General features: G+C 42.5%; 1 protein-coding gene across 4 annotated transcripts in view; it reads left to right on the top strand.

The window, feature by feature from the left end:
* The window catches only part of dscama (Down syndrome cell adhesion molecule a), an 80,192-nt gene extending 61,620 nt beyond the window's left edge, over window positions 1-18,572 (top strand). The window contains exons 12-34 of one of the 4 annotated variants that reach the window (XM_058626426.1): window positions 4,853-5,049; window positions 5,232-5,328; window positions 5,548-5,676; window positions 5,852-6,019; window positions 6,508-6,578; window positions 7,211-7,454; window positions 7,716-7,862; window positions 8,815-8,970; window positions 9,066-9,199; window positions 9,371-9,524; window positions 10,487-10,604; window positions 10,715-10,878; window positions 10,994-11,092; window positions 11,189-11,377; window positions 11,721-12,011; window positions 12,464-12,640; window positions 12,729-12,759; window positions 12,861-12,976; window positions 13,077-13,226; window positions 13,986-14,015; window positions 14,101-14,298; window positions 14,463-14,765; window positions 16,581-18,572. In XM_058626426.1, coding sequence (XP_058482409.1) covers window positions 4,853-5,049; window positions 5,232-5,328; window positions 5,548-5,676; window positions 5,852-6,019; window positions 6,508-6,578; window positions 7,211-7,454; window positions 7,716-7,862; window positions 8,815-8,970; window positions 9,066-9,199; window positions 9,371-9,524; window positions 10,487-10,604; window positions 10,715-10,878; window positions 10,994-11,092; window positions 11,189-11,377; window positions 11,721-12,011; window positions 12,464-12,640; window positions 12,729-12,759; window positions 12,861-12,976; window positions 13,077-13,226; window positions 13,986-14,015; window positions 14,101-14,298; window positions 14,463-14,765; window positions 16,581-16,960 — 3,743 coding nt within the window. In that variant the 3' untranslated portion in view covers window positions 16,961-18,572. Of the gene's footprint in view, window positions 1-4,852; window positions 5,050-5,231; window positions 5,329-5,547; window positions 5,677-5,851; window positions 6,020-6,507; window positions 6,579-7,210; window positions 7,455-7,715; window positions 7,863-8,814; window positions 8,971-9,065; window positions 9,200-9,370; window positions 9,525-10,486; window positions 10,605-10,714; window positions 10,879-10,993; window positions 11,093-11,188; window positions 11,378-11,720; window positions 12,012-12,463; window positions 12,641-12,728; window positions 12,760-12,860; window positions 12,977-13,076; window positions 13,236-13,985; window positions 14,016-14,100; window positions 14,299-14,462; window positions 14,766-16,580 lie in introns of all 4 variants that reach the window. The other 3 variants (XM_058626425.1, XM_058626428.1, XM_058626427.1) reach the window with 3 other exon arrangements.
* The last annotated feature ends 376 nt before the right edge of the window (window positions 18,573-18,948 follow it).

Here is an 18,948-nt window from a genome sequence, read left to right as displayed (position 1 = left end):
CTGTGTTTGCACACACAGAGAGCTGCAAAACATTAATGTAGAGGCAGAGATACGGTGAAGCACACTGCAGCCATTACAGAAGACTGATGGTCCAGGCTGCTAATGCCGCGGTTCACATAGATCCCACTCTGCATGGCTATTGTGGTACACTTCCTAGGAAATGAATTGTAGCTATTGTGATGTCGTAGCTTGGCACTTTCATTGTTATGAGTGTCTGTGCATGGGCTAATGTCTCGTCATAATACACCATGTATCCTGCTGTATGAATACCGCCACCGCAACATCCAGGAAAAATGGTTTGCACTCATTGCACCGGGATTAAGTTGCACATGACTGGTTGTGTGTTTGCACAGACGTGCTTGTGTGCTGTTTAGTTTTCCTTTCATATGCTGCTTCATAGGAGCCATCGTCATTTCGGTGTCGCTTTAACAGCGGCGGCAGGTGGTGGCTTAGACAAATGATTTCTATGCAATTTCCATAAAAGCATCCCTACCTTCAAAACAGATGCAATTCAGTCAATTCATTACCAATTCATGGCGGATGCTATCAGAGTCAGTCAACAGCCACTCAATGTTTATCAGGGCCAATTAAGACCAATCAAGCCTATTAGACATCATAATGTCAGCAGACGCAGCGATGAGGACGGAGCACATAATGAGGCTGCACTGAAGAGAAGTGGTAAATGGTCCTGTGGTCACTGATTGAGCAGTCCCCAGCACGCAACCACGAGGAAGACCCCTCTTCCTCTCATCTCTATTTCTTTTTATCTTATTTACTCATCTGCAAACCTCCCTCCCTCCCTCCCTCCTCTCAACAGAAGTCCACCCAGTCTGCAGGCATTCATTTAGTATCATGCTCCACATCCAAGCCAATCGTGCAGTAAAGGGAATTATTTCAGAACATTGGAGGCAGCCCGGTGAACCAGTGATATCTGTGTGATCACCATAGCGCCGCCTCCCCCCCCCCCCCCCCCACCACCACCACCACCATCCAGGCTGTCTCCTCCCCAGCGCCCACTCACAGTGTGCCTCTAGGGCAGGGAGCTCTACACATCCTAGTATGTCTGCTGTTGTCTGGCCCTCATGGCCCCATTGGGCGGGGCATGCACCACACTGGCCTTTCACGCAGCAAAGCAATTTAATCTGGAAGAGGGAAGAAAAGCTTGCTTACAGATTTTTAATATTTAATAAAAAATGTAATTTATTTGGCTAACAGCAGCCAACATTCAGATAGACATGCAGTCACTATCGTAACATAAGTACCACTGTAGGGAAAATATTTTTAAATCCTAGCCATCAAACTTTTTTGACTGAGTCTTCTTTTTTTGCACAATGTGCAACATCCTACATGGCACTTGACTTCTCAGCCATTTTTCTTGCTAATAACGGTTCATCTGCCTCAGATAATGTAAATGTAATGCTTTTAATCACCTGTCATATCGCATTGAACCTCTGAGACAATCTTGACATGTTCTTTCTTGGATCACTGATAAATAGCCCTGCACTGATATACTGTAGCCATCCTGCTGTAATCCGTGTTAGTTTGATTGCTCATATTTGGTTCCTTTTGATACTAACACTAGAAGAGTTAGAAATATCAGAAACATTTTTTTATTTTTTTTTTGGCCCTGCATTGCGACATTCAAGGCGCGATTGTGTAGTCATCATCATACTCCTGTGAAAATCAATGGCAGGTCCATGTTCTATTCCTGGCTACTAGAAATGGCCTTTTTTCCAACAGTACAGCCTGGAGAGAGAGAGAGAGAAAAAAAAAGAGAGCGAGAGGGAAGGAGGAGAGGGAGGAGGGAGGTGAGGTTGGGAGGGAAGAGGAGAGACTGTCCGATGCTGGTTGGCATGGTAACCTGGCCAGGTGAAAGGGAGCCTGGGAGAAGGAGGGGGGATGCTTTGTCTCATGGGAGTAGCCTATCAGCAGCCAGCCTTTCCCCACAATCCCCTGCAGGCCTAAATGTATCATCACTGCCCTCTGGGTTGCTGTGGAGGAACAGGGCTCTCCTCACCTCTACATAAAAGACACATTGGACTGTGCAGAAAACACACACTATGTTCTCTACTATTATTGTTTAGTTTCCCAGAAACTGCAGTGTCGATGGTTTTGTTTTGTTTTTTTATTTTCCCTTTATACTAACATGGATGCAGCAGCTCATTTCTGTTCATCTCTGGATGAAAAATACACACTAGCATCCTCCACCCCTCCCCATAAACACATCACATCACATTGGTTTCAAATAGAAGCAGTGCATGAATGCTTTTTCTGTGTCAATATTTAGGGTGACACCCCATTTGTTTTGTCTCATGTGTTTCTGTCTCCTCTCTGTCCATCTCTCTTTTCACAGTCCCTCCTGCCACGTTCCTGTAATTCCACTCTATATTAAAGAAATACATCAACGTAACAATTACATGGCCACACAGTGCGCCTCAGGGAGGGTTGGCTCAGCTGGGCTGCATGCACACACAACACACACTAGTTCACTAATGCAGATACACAGACACGAGTTGCAAAAAACATGTCATGTCTCATGTTGCAGAGACACGCTGTGTTTGCCTCTGTTGGATAGCAATCTCTTATCAAGAATAATAATATTATATATAATAACATTTACAATGATGTTATGTTATGCGTGTAGGAAAATAAAAAGAACCGTTATGAAGATAAATGATGCTGCTATAAGTTTTCTTTGACTCTTGGCAGGTCACAATAGAAAGTGTAAAAATGTAGGCAATATCTGAAAATGACAGTTGTCACAGTTTGTGTATCTTTGGCCTCAAAAACACTGCTCATATTTTATTATTGAAACATGGCCACACTTAATATCTAAATTACTAGAGCTATTGTTTTTTGTGTGTGTTTCAGGTCAAATGTGTCAATGATTACAAAATGCATTCACTTCAGCTTTGATTGCAGACATGTGATTATTGATTGGTAATCACTATTTTGTTCTTATCACAGGATTATCTGAAAAAAATATTTTTTTTTGTGCCCCTCAGTGCAGCCTGGTTTTTATTTAGTTGTATCTTATATTTATTTGTGCAGTTCTGCAGTATCGCAGCACTGAAATGTTTATCATTGCTGCACATGTAGCTGACAATCAAAACACTGTATTAGCATATTGATAAACTTTTAACTATTGAGCTGTAATATATGAAAGTCACAGCAACCATGCAGTAAAAAAAAGCCATTTCTGTAGCTTTAATGTTTGTTTCTCTACACACCCTGGATGTTGAACAGCTCATACATGTCACCATTTCACCAATCCTACTTTTTTGTCACCTAGCACTGTATCCCTGCGTGCCAGTGTAAATGTCAACAACATTGCCCTGTGCTACCTCCGAGCCACTTACACGGCAAAATGAAAGAAACTGTTCTCTAATACGATAACGTTTACATAAAGCCTCAGCAGTTATTCCCCCCCCTCCCCCCCTCACTTATCCAAGTGTTTCTCACAAAAAATTCATACTTGTCATGCAAAATAAATCAGCATTCTTTTCCACAGCCGAGCCCCAAATGGCTGCAGAGTGAATAAGAGATGAGGCTTAAATGTTTGCAACCTCTTGCCTGACACTTCCCATCACATCACTGGAGTCATGCTTTGTGTGTGTGCGTGCGTGTGTGTGTGTGTGTATGAGCATCTGGGAGCAGAGGGTTGTTATACACTCTACTGTGGGTGTAATGAGGCATGTATATAGTTAGTGTGTGTTTAGTGTTGCATCTTCAGAGTGTTGTTAGAGCATCACAGTACCATTTGGGATGCTCAGATACAAGATGCACATTAGCGCTGCTTTTTTTTTTTAACACAGCATTAAAGACAAGCATATGATCGTTATAGTTTATTAAAAATCCTCTCTATATGTTTTTTTTTTCCATTTTCCAAGTCTTTTTCCATCATTGTAGCTTCTAGTTCAGTACCCAACTTTAAATGCCACAAAACAACAGTACAACACAGTATTTACAATGTCCTTTTCCAAGGACTATATTATTTCATGAAGTCATTTTTCATGACAAAGTAGTCATCAGCCTCTACCTCTAACCTTAATGTGTCCTCTACCTCACTCAGCAACTTTAACCAGCTTACTTGCTTGGTGCAGTTGACAGCAACCGCCTAAGTGATGGATTATCTTTGAACTGAGTTCTGTGTCTTTTTCTGAGGAATGTCGTCAGTGTCTTATATAACCTCAGCAGAGGTCCAGTAAGGACATCTGATGAGGTTCCTGGTTGTTATACGGACCCTGTTCAGACCTGATATTAACAAGGCCATATCACAGGCCCGGTACAATGATCCGATCAATGATCCGTGGTTTGAGGATGCATTTGTCTACGATCCTGACCTGTTTTCCTATATTCATGCTTCCAAACCATTTTGACGATGTCTTATAAGACAAGATTAGAACACCTGGTGCGGCTTCCAGCTGAAAATACAATCAGCTGCACTTGAAATGTAACTTTATTGTTCATATTTGCCTATAGTTTATGGCACAACCTAATTTGGTTACTACTGGAGAGTATCAGATTTGCCATCATTCTCTTTTGAATGTTTCACAGTTTTAACAGTGTGTTTGCATTTAATGTTGCAAATCCATGTTTTGCCCTAATATGAATGAATGAATTGTGGGTTTTGGAACTTGTCACCCACGCATGTTAGCAGTGAAAAAACATAAAGGAAATGGTGCATTTTGAAAACCAGTATGATGATTTGTTGCATGGGTTGTATTGTTTGTATTTATTAATGTGATTGTACAGTTAATAATTACCAATATATTTATGTAATACAGTTCTTCATGAGTCTGTATGTATCATATCATATTCTCTTTTTCCCCCTGCGTTATTTTCACACCAGTCCCGGCCATGATCACGTCCTATCCCAACACCACTCTGGCCACGCAGGGCGAGGAGAAGAAGATGAGCTGCACGGCACATGGTGAGAGGCCTATCATGGTGCGATGGGAGAAGGAGGAACGCATCATCAACCCCGAGACCAGCCGCTATGTGGTTTCTGTCAAGGAGGTGGGCGATGAAGTCATCTCCACCCTGCAGGTAGGAAAACGTGCAACATCAGCACATAAATTTAATTTAATTATATATATATTCATATATATATATATATATATATATATATATGTAGCAACCGCAAAAGAACACACACTTTATCCCAAGACCACTTTGCTGACACCTCACGAACAAATGTAATTCTCATTTTGTCTATGTGCATCCATCAGATCATGCCCACAGTGAGAGAGGATTCTGGCTTCTTCTCCTGCCACGCCATCAACTCCTTCGGTGAAGACAGAGGAATCATACAGCTAACAGTGCAAGGTACAAACATAATACGATACCACACAACACAATATACATGATTGTCCCTATGAGGATGCGTGGTTTGGACTCAGTGGTGCTGCATATGTCATAGTCAATAAATAAAAGCTGCACAGTGTCACAGTGGATGATTAAATATGTAGGATAATAAAAAAATTAAAATAAAACATTATTACAGAGTGCTTACAATGTCGAGTTTGTCATCTTTGTGCTTTGTAGAGCCCCCGGACCCCCCAGAAGTGGAGATCAGAGAAGTGAAGGACAGAACAATTGCCTTGCGTTGGACTATGGGTTTTGATGGCAACAGCCCAATCACAGGCTTCGATATTGAGAGCAAGAACAAATCAGGTAATCATTAGATGGTATGTCCATCTGTGTGTGTTTTGGTTGATTAATTATCCCTCCATGCCCTGTGTCTCAACAGTAACATTTAATATAGCCTGTCCTAATGCACTTAAGTGGATTTGACCTCTCCCCTCTGACTTTAGCACCCCCAATAAACCCTGCCCTCTCTCCCCCACAGCCTCCTGGGACACCGCGCAGAAGACCAAAGATGTCTCACCTCAGCTCAACCAGGCCACCATCATCGACCTGCACCCCTCTTCCACCTACAACATCCGCATGTTTGCCAAGAACCTGATCGGCAAAAGTGAGGCCAGCAACGAGCTAACCATCACCACTGACGAAGCAGGTGAGAACGTTGTTCCCTGTGAGCCTTTAACATATTTATTTGTCAAAGGAAATATGCACAAATGGTCAAAGAAGCAAATATTTGTCAGGTACAGTAAAATAAAAGAGAGTCTTTTATTTGTTATTACCCAGTAACAAAGAGTAACAGAGACAACTGTGAGATCTAAGTGCAGGTGGTGATTAAAAGACAAGAGGCAAAAAGAGGTAAAAGGCCAAGTGAGTCAATTCATTAACAGCCTGGTGACATCACCTCCATTGGTTCTGTTGCATTATTGAACACACGCTGACCCCGCACTAAAAGCAGAACTTTTCAATTAGCGGCCTGAGTACTAAATGTCACACTATAGTCAATAGAGTGAGGCCTGGACCCCTCCATGTCTTCATCTCCCCCACAGAGCCAGTTGAAATAGCTCACCCATTCTACTCTTTGAGGCAAGTGTCAGATGTGTGCAGTTTGATGACATCTATATATGTGTGTTCTGACCACAGCTCCTGATGGACCACCTCAGGAAGTGCAGCTGGAAGCGCTCTCCTCTCAGAGCATCCGGGTCTCTTGGAGGGTAAGTCAATCCAAACATATGGGTTAAAATCGTGTACATGTTTTTTTTATGGAGTATTTGGCTGTAGAAGTACGTTCACAGCTGACAGCACTGAGGTTTTGTTTGTGGAATGATGATTGTGCATTTGCAAACTAAATCAGTCAGGTTTATCGTCTGTACATCAGTTAGTCTGAACCAAATAAGATGCCAGGTTTTACTTTTTCTGGCTCATGACAGAAAATTATTTGAATGTGGTACCAGAATGTATCTACAACACACTCAGTGTGTGATGTCAAGCCTCCCCTTCTACTTCTTTTTTTGTCTTACCGCATTGAACAGTCACGTCTTAATTCACTTTTGGGAGTAATTGGGCTGTCAACATGTGATAATGTCAGGTGAGAACAAGAACTGTTAGGAAAAAACACCACAGACAGTACCTCCCTGGACTTTAAAGGTCTTTAGAAGACAAGGCACCCAAGGGTAGAACACAGAACTCATGAATAGTGATTCTGTTCCATTTTTAGTCTGATATTGGTGTCATTTACAGCATTTTTTTAAATTAATTTATTGATGTGAAAACCTGTCATTATTTTATACCAAAATAAAGATGGACATTTGTCTTAAGTGTCTCAAATTCTCTTTGTCATTCTCAGCCGCCCAAGAAACACCTTCAGAACGGGGCCATCAGAGGCTACCAAGTGGGCTACAGAGAATACAGCTCAGGCGGAAACTACCAGTTTAGTGTGATCAGTGTGGAAACCACGGGGGATAACGCAGAAAGCCTGGTTCTGGACAACCTAAAGAAGTTCACCCAGTATGGAGTCGTGGTGCAAGCCAGCAACAGTGCTGGGACTGGGCCCTCTTCCACAGAAGTGGCTGCTACCACACTGGAGGACGGTAAGTCAAGAGAGAGAGAGAGGAGGACATGGCATAATGTTTTCAACCTGGGGTCAGACTTTAAAAATGGGATTTTGAAGTGCTGCACCAAACCTGAGATCATACTTTTATTTTATGTTTTCTGTACCTGTGAGTGATGCAGGCTTGGTTTAATCTTAGAGATATTTGTGAGGATTTATCGCTACCTAGTGGAGATCAGTGGGTGCTGCTACTCCAAGTCCACTAGTTTTACAGTGTGTTTTCTTCTTTTTTCACCTTTAGTGCCCAGCCGCCCTCCAGAGAACGTGCAGGCCACAGCCACTTATCCAGAGGTCATCTCTCTATCCTGGCTGACTCCTCCCAAAGATGCTCTGAACGGCAACCTGCTGGGTTTTAGGGTCATCTACTGGGCCAACCTGCCTGATGGAGGTACACACTATCACCTGCACACTACTATGTTGGTGGTATTGATAAATACAGAGTGCATATCTTAGAGCGGTCATTCTCAGAATGATCCTGATCCATAGATGTATTACAGGAGATTTTTTTTGGGTCACCTAATAAATGAGCTGATGTTTTTTCCATCCTTTTACCTAAGATTTAATAAATAAAAGGGTAAAAAACCCTAACCCTTCGTTTTACAGAATTTAAAGTAAAGTATTCAGACATATTGTTTGTTTAAAGTTGCACATGTCATTTATATTGTACAATGAGTCGCGCCATCTTTTCAAAATGGTTCCCCACATAAGAAGGTTTTAAAACACTATCAGAGTGCAGTTTAATATGAGTATTAAGGTCACAGTCACAGTCACTAGATACCTGCATGAAATATAAATATAATATAATATATAATAAATATTTTTATCATAATATAATGTGGCCAACCAACAAAGATTAGGAACTGTGTTTCATTTACAAAGTAATAAGTTAAAGGTACAATAAATTGTAGTAAGTGGTTAGTAAACTGGATCAAAAACATGAATTATAATGGCTCGTGGTTAGCTGAGTTATTAAGTCCTGTGTAAGTGACACAGCATGGCATGGCATTGTCACATGCCAGGTTTGTGTCAGTGAGATAGGTTGTGACAGCATATTTACCTTTGACCCCATACTGTCACATCATGTTGGTCTGCCTATTGAATAAGAATGCTCCGGTCTTTAAATGACAGTATTTATAAATGGCAGGCACGCGCGCGCACACACACACACACGCATACATATAATGATATAATGTGACTAGATATTACAGATATTACTGACTAATGATATTAGTCACATATTTGGGTGTCTGTCAGCTTGTCATATCAAAAGATTATTTAGAATGAGAGAGTTGATTGTTTTTACACAGAATTTAACTTCTCTCCTGCTCCCTCTCCATCAGAGCTTGGAGAAATCAGGAACGTGACAACCGCAAAGCCCTCGCTGGAGCTTGATGGACTGGAGAAGTATACCAACTACAGCATCCAAGTGTTGGCCTTCACCAGAGCTGGAGATGGCGTTCGCAGTGAACAGATTTACACCCGCACCAAGGAGGACGGTAGGATGACAAAAAAAAACAACCATCTGTTTAATAATGATATACATCAATGACCAGTATTTCACTGTATGTTATTGTCATCTTTTCCTGTCCAGTTCCTGGTCCTCCTGCAGGTGTGAAGGCAGCAGCTGCATCCAACTCTGTGGTGTTTGTGTCGTGGCTTCCTCCTCTCAAAGTGAACGGCATCATCAGGAAATACACTGTTTTCTGCTCCAACCCACACCCCACGGTAACATGTTTAAAAACCTTAGAATAACTACATTTTATATTCAAAATTGTGTTTTTAAAGATATGAAACGTAAATACAATATAATATATAAAATGTGTAAAAACAGTAGTACTTTGATTTTTAGACAAATATATGCATTGTAATCACAGTTTATATTTTTCTCACACCCAGGTGAGCAGTGAGTTCGAGGCGGCCCCAGATGTGTTCTTCTACCGCATCCCCAATTTGAGCAGGAACCGGCAGTACAGCATCTGGGTGGTGGCGGTCACCGCCGCAGGACGAGGAAACGCCAGTGAAATCATCACTGTCAAACCCATGGCTGAGGGTAGGTGACACTTGGAAGTCAGAGAAGTCTGAAGAGCCTTGAAAATATCTACAGATTCAAAGCCGAGAGATTTTATCAGACCCAAGTTGTAAAGAAGTAGAACAAATCTGTCATTCATACCACAATAAATCCTAAAATAAATACCTCGGTAATCTTAGGTCTTGATTCCTCTCTGTTTCTTTATGCAGCTTTTGAATTAAATTATTAGTTTTCAGATTAAACAACAGCAACAATTTAACTGTATTTATTGTATGAATACTGTAGACTGATGTCATATCCCTGTGAAGGTAATGTTGGCGAGGTCTGTCAATTTATTCAGGGTAATTTTCTGATGTATATCAAAGGGTTAAATTGTATTTTGTGCTTACTCTGCTCGTATTGTGTCCCTACAGGGACAGTACAATACAGTTTCTGTCTATCTACTGTGTGTGTGTTAGTTGACAATTCTTAAAGGGCACAAAAACACACTTCACATTTAAATTCTAGCAGCGTCTCTTGGTAAGGATTACCCCGTTTCACCCCATTCTCCTCAAATCACGTCACCCATGTGGATGCAGAAAAAGTGCCTCATCCCCAGTGTCTCTTTAGTAGACTGGCAGGAAAGCATCAGCTGAATGTTAATAACCTATTGTTTGGCCCTGTCAGCATTATCATGCTCTGTGAGCGCTGATAAGCTGATTGCATATGCTGATAGGCCCCATAGCGTCTGGAGGTAGGACCCACAGTTTCTAGGACATGCACACCCTGTCTGAGGTCTAGATGATGGATGTCCTCTCCTCTTTGCTCCACCGCTCATGATGAAAGAAGAAACAGCATCACACTCTGCCCCCTGCATCTGTAGCCCTGACGCCATGATGTTAGAGATCACAACAAATGTGGAAAAAGGCAGTGTGAATTCATTTGAGAGAAAACACTTCTATTTGCTGACATTTCTCCCGTGTGGCCTGCTTGTACCTCTGCAGCTCCAGCTCGGATTCTGACCTTCAACAGGACGGTAACAACCCCATGGATGAGGGACATAGTGCTGCCTTGTAAAGCAGTGGGTGACCCATCCCCAACCATAAAGTGGCTGAAGGAGATGTGAGTTTTCATCATTCTTAAAGCTGCAAGTTCTAAATCCTAATGGATTAACACATGTGTGCTAATAGTGTCACTCTCACGCAATTGATTGAATCATTTCTATTTTTCAGCAACGGTACCCCGGCACCTGTTGTGATTGACAGCCGGCGCAGTGTCCATGGTAATGGCAGCCTCGTTATCCGCACGGTTAAAGCAGAGGATTCTGGGAACTACACATGTATGGCCAGTAACAGTTTTGGGTCTGACAAGATTGTCCTCAACCTGCAAGTTCAAGGTAAGATACCAATTAAATGACCAACACTCAACAAACAGGTGTTGTTTAGAATATACAGAATCAATGCATTTTCTAAAGGCAAACTAAAGATTTGTGTTTATTTTCTTTATTATAGTTCCACCCGACCAGCCTCGTCTCACTGTGACCAAGACAACCACCACCTCCATAACTCTCTCCTGGATCCCAGGAGACAATGGAGGAAGCTCCATTAGAGGTCAGACAGTCACCACACTGTATTTTTGTCCGTCTTTATTCTGTTTTTCCTTCCTCGTTGATCTGAATCCCTCTCCTTACCCGTGCTCCTCTGCAGGCTACATTCTACAGTACTCTGAGGACAACAGCGAGCAGTGGGGTAACTATGCCATCAGTCCCAGTGAGCGCTCCTATCGGCTGGAGAACCTCAAGTGTGGCACCTGGTACAAGTTCACCCTCACTGCCCAGAATGCAGTGGGGCCGGGACGCATCAGCGAGATCATTGAAGCAAAGACTCATGGGAAAGGTATGCTTTTGTTCAGTGATAGCAGTAGTTGTATGCATCTTTATGTAAAGAGCCCATTTGTGTGAATGTAAATTTGAAACACTTTTTGAAATTGGACAGCAGAATGGAGAACATGTATTTTTTTATAGTACTTCAATTACTTTCTGCTTTTTTTTCCTCAGGAAGATTCTGGTAATGTAATAAATACACATTACAGGGCATGCAATTATTTTTTTAGTAATATTGATGTAGCTCTAAATGTAAGTGATCATTGACACCCCCAGTAACAATAAAGCTGACTTTTGTCCAGGGATCCATTCCTGCTGACTCAGCACACTGAGGCTTTGCTTCTCTCCCTCCACAGAACCTCAGTACTCTAAAGAACAGGAGCTCATCACAAGCATCAACGCCACTCGGGTCAAGATAAACCTGAACGGCTGGAATAACGGCGGATGCCCCGTCACCTCCTTCACTCTCGAGTATCGGCCCGTTGACGCGCCATCTTGGACCACAGCACAGCGCACGTCCCTCACCAAGAGCTACATCCTGTACGACCTGCAGGAGGCCACCTGGTACGAGCTGCAGATGAAGATCTACAACAGCGCCGGCTACGCCGAGAAGAGAGTCAAGTTTGCGACCCTCAGCTATGATGGCAGTGAGTTAACGCGATGGCAGAAGACGATTCCTTTCCCCACTCACTTACTAAAATTGGAAAACAGACTGTATATCCAGCTGGACAGGACAGAACCTTTGACTGCATCTAAGTGTTGCAGAGGTCTGACAAAGACTAGTTATTGTATAATATACAGGATGAAACAGATTTCACAGAAAACTGGTCTAAACCACCAACTGTAAAAAAGAAAACAAAAAAAACATGTATTGGCCACCCTATTTTGTCCAAATGAAGATCATAATGACAGTCATTACACCTTTTGGCATTTAGGTAAACAATGATGCTAGAAATCTTTGGAATATCTGTGGATCTCTGTCACCAGCAGATCTAAATTGAAGATCCGGTTAAGTTAACACTACACACTTCACTGCCAGTTCAACAAAAGTCAACAATAACTTGTCTCATAACTCTGCACATGTGATTTTTTTACACAGGTACCATCGCACCTTTGGTGAAGGCGCCCAACATAAGTGAGGACCACACAGGGGGCGGCGAAGGTCTGAAGATGATGGTCACCATTTCTTGTGTACTGGTCGGCATTGTTGTAATCTTCATCGGGCTGCTGGTGCTGAGGAGGAGGAGGAGGGAGCAGAGGCTCAAGAGGCTCCGAGGTACGATCGGAGCAACACATGGGACAGATTTTAGTCTCTATTGCCTAATATTTAACGAGTGAAATGATGGTTTCTGTTTGTTTTCCAGATGCAAAAAGTTTGGCTGAGATGCTCATGAGGTAAAAAAATCTGTGCAGTAGCTTCACTAACTTGCTGTTAGCTAGCCACGTGTTCCAGTATAGACACAGTTAGTCTCATGTATTTGTTTTGTGCTCCACAGTAAAAACACACGCCCAGCAGAGCCAATCAACAAACAGCAACAGACGCTCCGCATGCACATCGACATCCCCAGAGCCCAGCTTCTGATAGAGGAGCGAGACACCATGGAGACAGTTGGTGAGCACACCGAGGGTTCTCTGCCTCTGCCAGGCTTCCTGTGTGTTTTAATTCAACTGGTTATGGAGTTCCTGAGTTTGTTTGTGTTGCTGTCCCACAGACGACAGGTCCACAGTGTTACTGACCGACAACGACTTTGGAGAGACCCAGAAACAGAAGTCGTCCACAGTCACCCACACGGTCCACTACCAGTCACTGTCTCAGGCCACTGGTCCACTAGTAGATGTGTCCGATGCCAGACCAGGAACCAGTAAGTCCAGTACGGACTCTTTTTGTTTTAAAAAGAAAAACTTGAACTGTTGTTTTGCCAGCCACATTTTCTTTTCATTCGTTTTCTTTTGGTTATTTCTCCTCTATTTTCCTCTTGATGTGTGCTACATGCTCTTCCCACACTTATTTGACCCACTCTTGTCACTGCAGCACTGTGTAGGTGTGATTAAGCTGTCACTCTTTTGCTGCATGCCCATTGCCTCAGCATTCACCTGAAAGCTCTGCTGCTGCTGCTGCTGCTGCTCAATAAGTATTGCATTAGTTCTGCCTCCACCCCAGCATCTGTCTCTAGTTACTTTTAGTACATGTTTTCACTTCAGGAGGACACTTAGCTTCACTCCCTGCTGTGTTGAACTCGTGTATTTTCTTGTTGGGTGTGACAGGTTCAGAGAATCTAAAATTCTACATTTATATAGTATGAAATGGTTAACTGAAAAGCTTATCTGCATCCTGCAGGTTCAGTACTAGGAGTATAACATAGAATGCAGTAGATTATGTTGATCTGTTTGATCTCCAGCACCTTATTATTCCAATTTTTCCAGAATGTATTGAATTAGTCCAGTTCCAATCTATGAAAGAAAGTCATTTTCTCCATCACATATAAATGATATGATGTATTACCTCCTCCCAGTCCCCTTTTTTAGGAACCTCTGTCTTCAGCCATTTGCAATCAAATTGTCTCCTTTCTACAATTGAGTTGGTTCTTAAAATTTGAATATCTGTGTCCAAAAATTTGCAGATTTTGGGAGAGTGAGTGAAGACACTGTGTGTAGGTGCTTTTATTATCTTCAGTTCACTTTTCATTACTGTGTCTTGCATTGATACTGACCTTACACTCTCCTCTCTATCCTCAGACCCGACAGCCAGACGCACAGCCAAAGCCGGCCCGGCAGCTCGCAACCGCTATGCCAGCCAGTGGACACTGAACCGGCCACACCCCCCTGTCTCCTCCCACACTCTCAGCACTGACTGGAGGCTGCCCACGCCCAGAGTCGCGGGCTCTGTCGACAAGGAGAGCGACAGCTACAGCGTCAGCCCATCTCAGGACACAGGTAAACACCGTCCTGTGCATTCGGTTTGTTTAAAGCTACAACACCACGCTTCATCTCTAACAACAAACGATAACAAATCAGCAGCTTTAACAAAGTAACGTTCCAATAATTCTGCCATTGCTCTTGTCACTAACTCCCCTCCACTAACTCCGGCCCACGTGCAGACCGAGCGAGGAGCAGTATGGTGTCAACAGAGAGCGCCTCGTCCACCTACGAGGAGCTCGCCAGAGCCTACGAGCACGCCAAGATGGAGGAGCAGCTGCGGCACGCTAAGTTCACCATCACAGAATGCTTCATCTCTGACACTTCCTCGGAGCAGATGACGGCAGGGACCAACGACTACACCGACAGCCTGACCTCCAGCACACCGTCTGAGTCGGGCATCTGCCGCTTCACTGCTTCCCCGCCCAAGCCTCAGGACGTCAGCCGGGTCATGAACATGGCCGTACCCAAGGCCCACAGACCGGGTGAGGATCGGGTGCCTGAGACCCAGTCACGTGCTATCATTTAATCACCACTGGCTTCATTGTGATGGTCATATCAGTAATCACTAAACTTTGTGACTAAAGTTGTTAATTCAACCTTTAACAAATAGTTTATGTGTCTAACAGAGGAAATGTGCACCTTTTAGATAAAAAAAAACCAAACATTGTAATTTGAAATCACTGTTTAAGAATCAAGAATACTAATTTGAAATCTCAGTAAGCAGAAGTCAGGATTCAAGGCTGCCCTGATGAACTTCTTACATCTCACCACTAGGTGGCCTAATAGGGCTTTTTTGTGACGTGCAGCAGGAGAAAGCACAGGTGTTGCTGAGAACATTCAATATGGCTCTGGGAAGCTGAATTGACCTCATGCACGGTCACTTCCTGGTTTTCAATAATCCAGCCCATCTATTCACAGTCAATTATTGGATGAAGATGTTCTTCAGTCTGTGTTTGCAGAAGTTACCAAGAATATTTTAGTGACTAATTATAGTATTTAGCAGAGGCTGTGTGCACACAGAGGGACACAGCAGTGCTCTGATGTTGTCTTCTCATGTCTCTGAAATACAAACACTTTTCATTTAAGGCCATGTTGAATCCCTCAGGGCTAACGACTAAAACAACTACTAAAAGAATGTTTTTTTGATCAATATTGGAAGTTTTTATCACTTACGTTACTTTATAAAGTCCAAGTTTCCCCTTCGAGACAACTCACTGGAAGTTAAGGAGCTGGCTTCTGACACGGAACGTCAGGACAATGTGACTGTGAGCCAGCGTGCACCATGAAACTGAGGAAGCTAAATGGAACTCAGCCTTCATTCATTTGATTATTTACATCTGTGCATTACCTCCTGTGACCTGCCATGACAAACACCTATGTTGACCTCAAATCAACCAGATAACTCAAGTTTAAAACTAATGCGTAGTAGTTTTTTAACACCCAAGACAAACTCTAAAATGTTTAATTTTTTTCAAAACCTCATTTATATTATATTTTCAAATATGTTGTTTATGAGACATTTTAGTGACTGCTAAAAAGAGTCACCTTCATGTACTTTTTAATTCACATAAAATCTGCAGTTAATGAGTATGTGTATTTTTTTAAGATTATTTGCAAATTCCACTCCCCATCCAGACAGTCATCAATAGGTAAAGTGGTCTGTGAGAAACAAGAGAAACAAATAGTGGTAGATGGAGTCTGGAAACCTGCAATAGCAACATAGTGACATAACAACTGATGCAAACATTACATCCTCCCATCCAAACTCTGCCCTCTAAGTACACACTGTGAGAACACTGTGAGAACACTGTGTGAACAGCTTCACTCATCCTGACGACATCGTGTCTGAATCACCTGCAAGAAAAGTGACACATCAGTTCAGCCCCAAACAAAATGATTATTATATTGAATATATGAATATTACAGGAGTTGAATGAAGGTCTATGGGAAAATCAGCCTGTGTCTCACTTGATGTACATCAGTAGGAATTAACCAATCTCAATCACTGTTTTCAGCTCTTCTTCAATAGAACATGATGTCAATTTTGTACATTTAAAGCAAATTATTGGTTCCATTGTGATCGACAGCCAGTGTTTTTTGTGTATTGTGTAGCCGGTGCTTGGTCGCAGGTGACGTTGGTGTACAAACTGTCATGGCACCTATCAAAATCCTGAATATTCTGTTCCTAGGAGTTTGTTTTTAAGCTAAAGTCAGTGATCAGAGATCAGGTGATGTGCAGGAATTTATTCATGTGATTCTTCTTATATTTAACCGTGACGGTGTGTGTCGCCCTGCAGGGGGCGAGTTGGTTCACCTTCCTCCGTACCTGCGCATGGACTTCCTGTTGAACCGAGGCATGTCCTGCTCGGGCTCATCCAGGGGGACGGCGAGCGGGGAGAGAGCCGCCATGGGCCAGGCCTGCCTGGAGCCCCAGAAGAGTCGGTCTCTGAAACGACCTTCTCGCATGGCGCCCCCGACGCCCACAGAGGCCCCTCAGGCCAGCAGGGACCCAGGGACGCAGTGGCAGCCAGGCTCTGCAGCCACGCTCCCCCACAGAGAGGGCTCAGAGCTGGCACAGGCCGCCAAGCTCAGCACCTCCCAGGAGTCCCTGCTGGACTCGCGAGGACATCTCAAACCGAGCAGCAACCCCTACGCAAAGTCCTACACGCTGGTATAACAGCAGGGGCACCTGGGGCAGGACTAGACCTCACTCTAACACTGGACTTAACACTCAAGTGCAGTAAACTGACTTTCACCACACAGTTCTGTATATATATACGTCCCCTCTCTCCAAGGGCGGGGTCACTTTTACTAATCTTCTTTTATTTATTTTTTAGAAAGTTCTTTTATCTCTTGTTTGTATTTCTTTTTCTTTCTTCTTTTTGTTTTTGTTTCACTTGAGAAAAAAAAATAATTCACTCATCGGAAAACGACTCCAGGCGGAGCTTTGCCAAACTAATTGAGTAGTGAGGGAGCATTATTTATTCTTCATTCTTGTTAATTCTTTATAATTAATCAAGTGATTATTAATTGTTAGTTGTCAGCTATTAATGATCATTAATTATTGATTACCAAATGATCTATTATCACCATTACTACAATGTTTTCATAAGAAGCCGCTCATCCTTTTCCTTTTCTTTTCCTTTTGTTTTTCCTGGAGTGGAAGATGACGATTTGGAGTCATGTTTTTTCCTATGGAATATCCTTCTCAAAGCGTTGATTGAAACTTGGGAGAAATCTTGGAATGAAAGCAATTGACACCAGTCCAAACTTTTCAGCTGCTCTCCAATTGTTACTTTTTTGAAGAAAAAAAAAATAAAAATCTATTTCCTATGGATGCATGGGGACTGACCAATTAAAAGACAATGAGGATTACGATCGAGGCCGAACGGCCCAGTCGAGCATTTTGTCACACTATGAAATGATCCAATGTGAAGATTTATTATTCTTATTACTATAAATATATATATAAAAAGAGAAATCACTTTTATTTGTGGATATTACAGGGAAGAAGAATTGATTTGGTTAATAAAGTCCTTAGTCATGTTTGCACATATCTTGTTTTAATTAGGAAATGGAGTCTCTGTTGATCTTTCTCTGTGTCCCATTCTCTGATGGTGCAATATGAAAAAAGATATGAAAAGTATATGAAAACTATTGCTCTATACTGTACTGTAATGATGAAAAATAACTATGTTGTGAGTATACTTACAGGGCCGGACACGCTCCAGCTATGTATTCAGGTGTAGTTTACCACTGCTTGTTTGCCAGGGTGGTAAATAATGTTAGCTAGAACAGGGAGGGTTTTAGAGAACTAATGGTTTGCACTTCACAAACACCCAGACTCAAGTGTGTCCAGATACTAGATCTCCCTGCTCTCAGTGCACTAGGTAGAGTCTTCAAGACTCTCACTATCCTCAGTAGATTTACTGTCGCTGCATTGCAGTGATGCTCCTCTACAGGGAAAAAAGAAAAAAAAATGTGAGACAATCCAGCAGATTCCCCCCCTTCAAACCAAACCTATAAAGTCTATGGGAAATATCTAAAAAGAAGAAAAAAAAAACAACAAAAAAAAAACATGTGGATATACGTAAGAAGCTGTTTATTTGTTCTGTCTGCCCTGGCCCATTTCTGTTCTTTCTGTTTCTATGAGTTCGCCTGAAGGGAGAAGAAGAGTTTGATCCAAAATGCTGTGAGGTCATTCTGTCAGTTTCTATGATTAGTTTCTATGATTAACTGTCTTCATTATGATTATACATTTTAACAAGGAAGGAAAAAAAAAAAAACAATGTCACTTTTTATTTTTAACATGGGTGTTCACCCTGGTGACACTGGAATAAAGAGAAACTAACACCAAGTTCAAATTTGATTAATAAAATGGCTGTTCCCCAAAGTGTCCTCCCCGGGTTTGACATGAGTGACTGATGTTGGTTGTGGAGATGAAGCAGACTCGCGCGCGTGCACGGGAGAGAGTGGCTCCTGCTTTGGTTGGTGTCCTTCTGTGGTCCTGTGGCTGTCTTTCCTGCAGGGGGCAGTGTTGTCAAGAGTTGTGCTGCTCAATAATCCACCCTCTTCCTTTTAACTCTCATCTCTCTCCTCATGTCCTGCCTGCTTCCATGTTTTTAGAACATGGGTTTAAGCAGAGGCCCTCAGTGCTGAGCTATA

This window comes from Solea solea, chromosome 4 (assembly GCF_958295425.1).
Source record: "Solea solea chromosome 4, fSolSol10.1, whole genome shotgun sequence".
NCBI classification, from domain to species: domain Eukaryota; kingdom Metazoa; phylum Chordata; class Actinopteri; order Pleuronectiformes; family Soleidae; genus Solea; species Solea solea.
The sequence above is the reverse complement of the archived record's forward strand: the minus strand, read 5'-3'. Positions and strand labels throughout refer to the sequence as shown.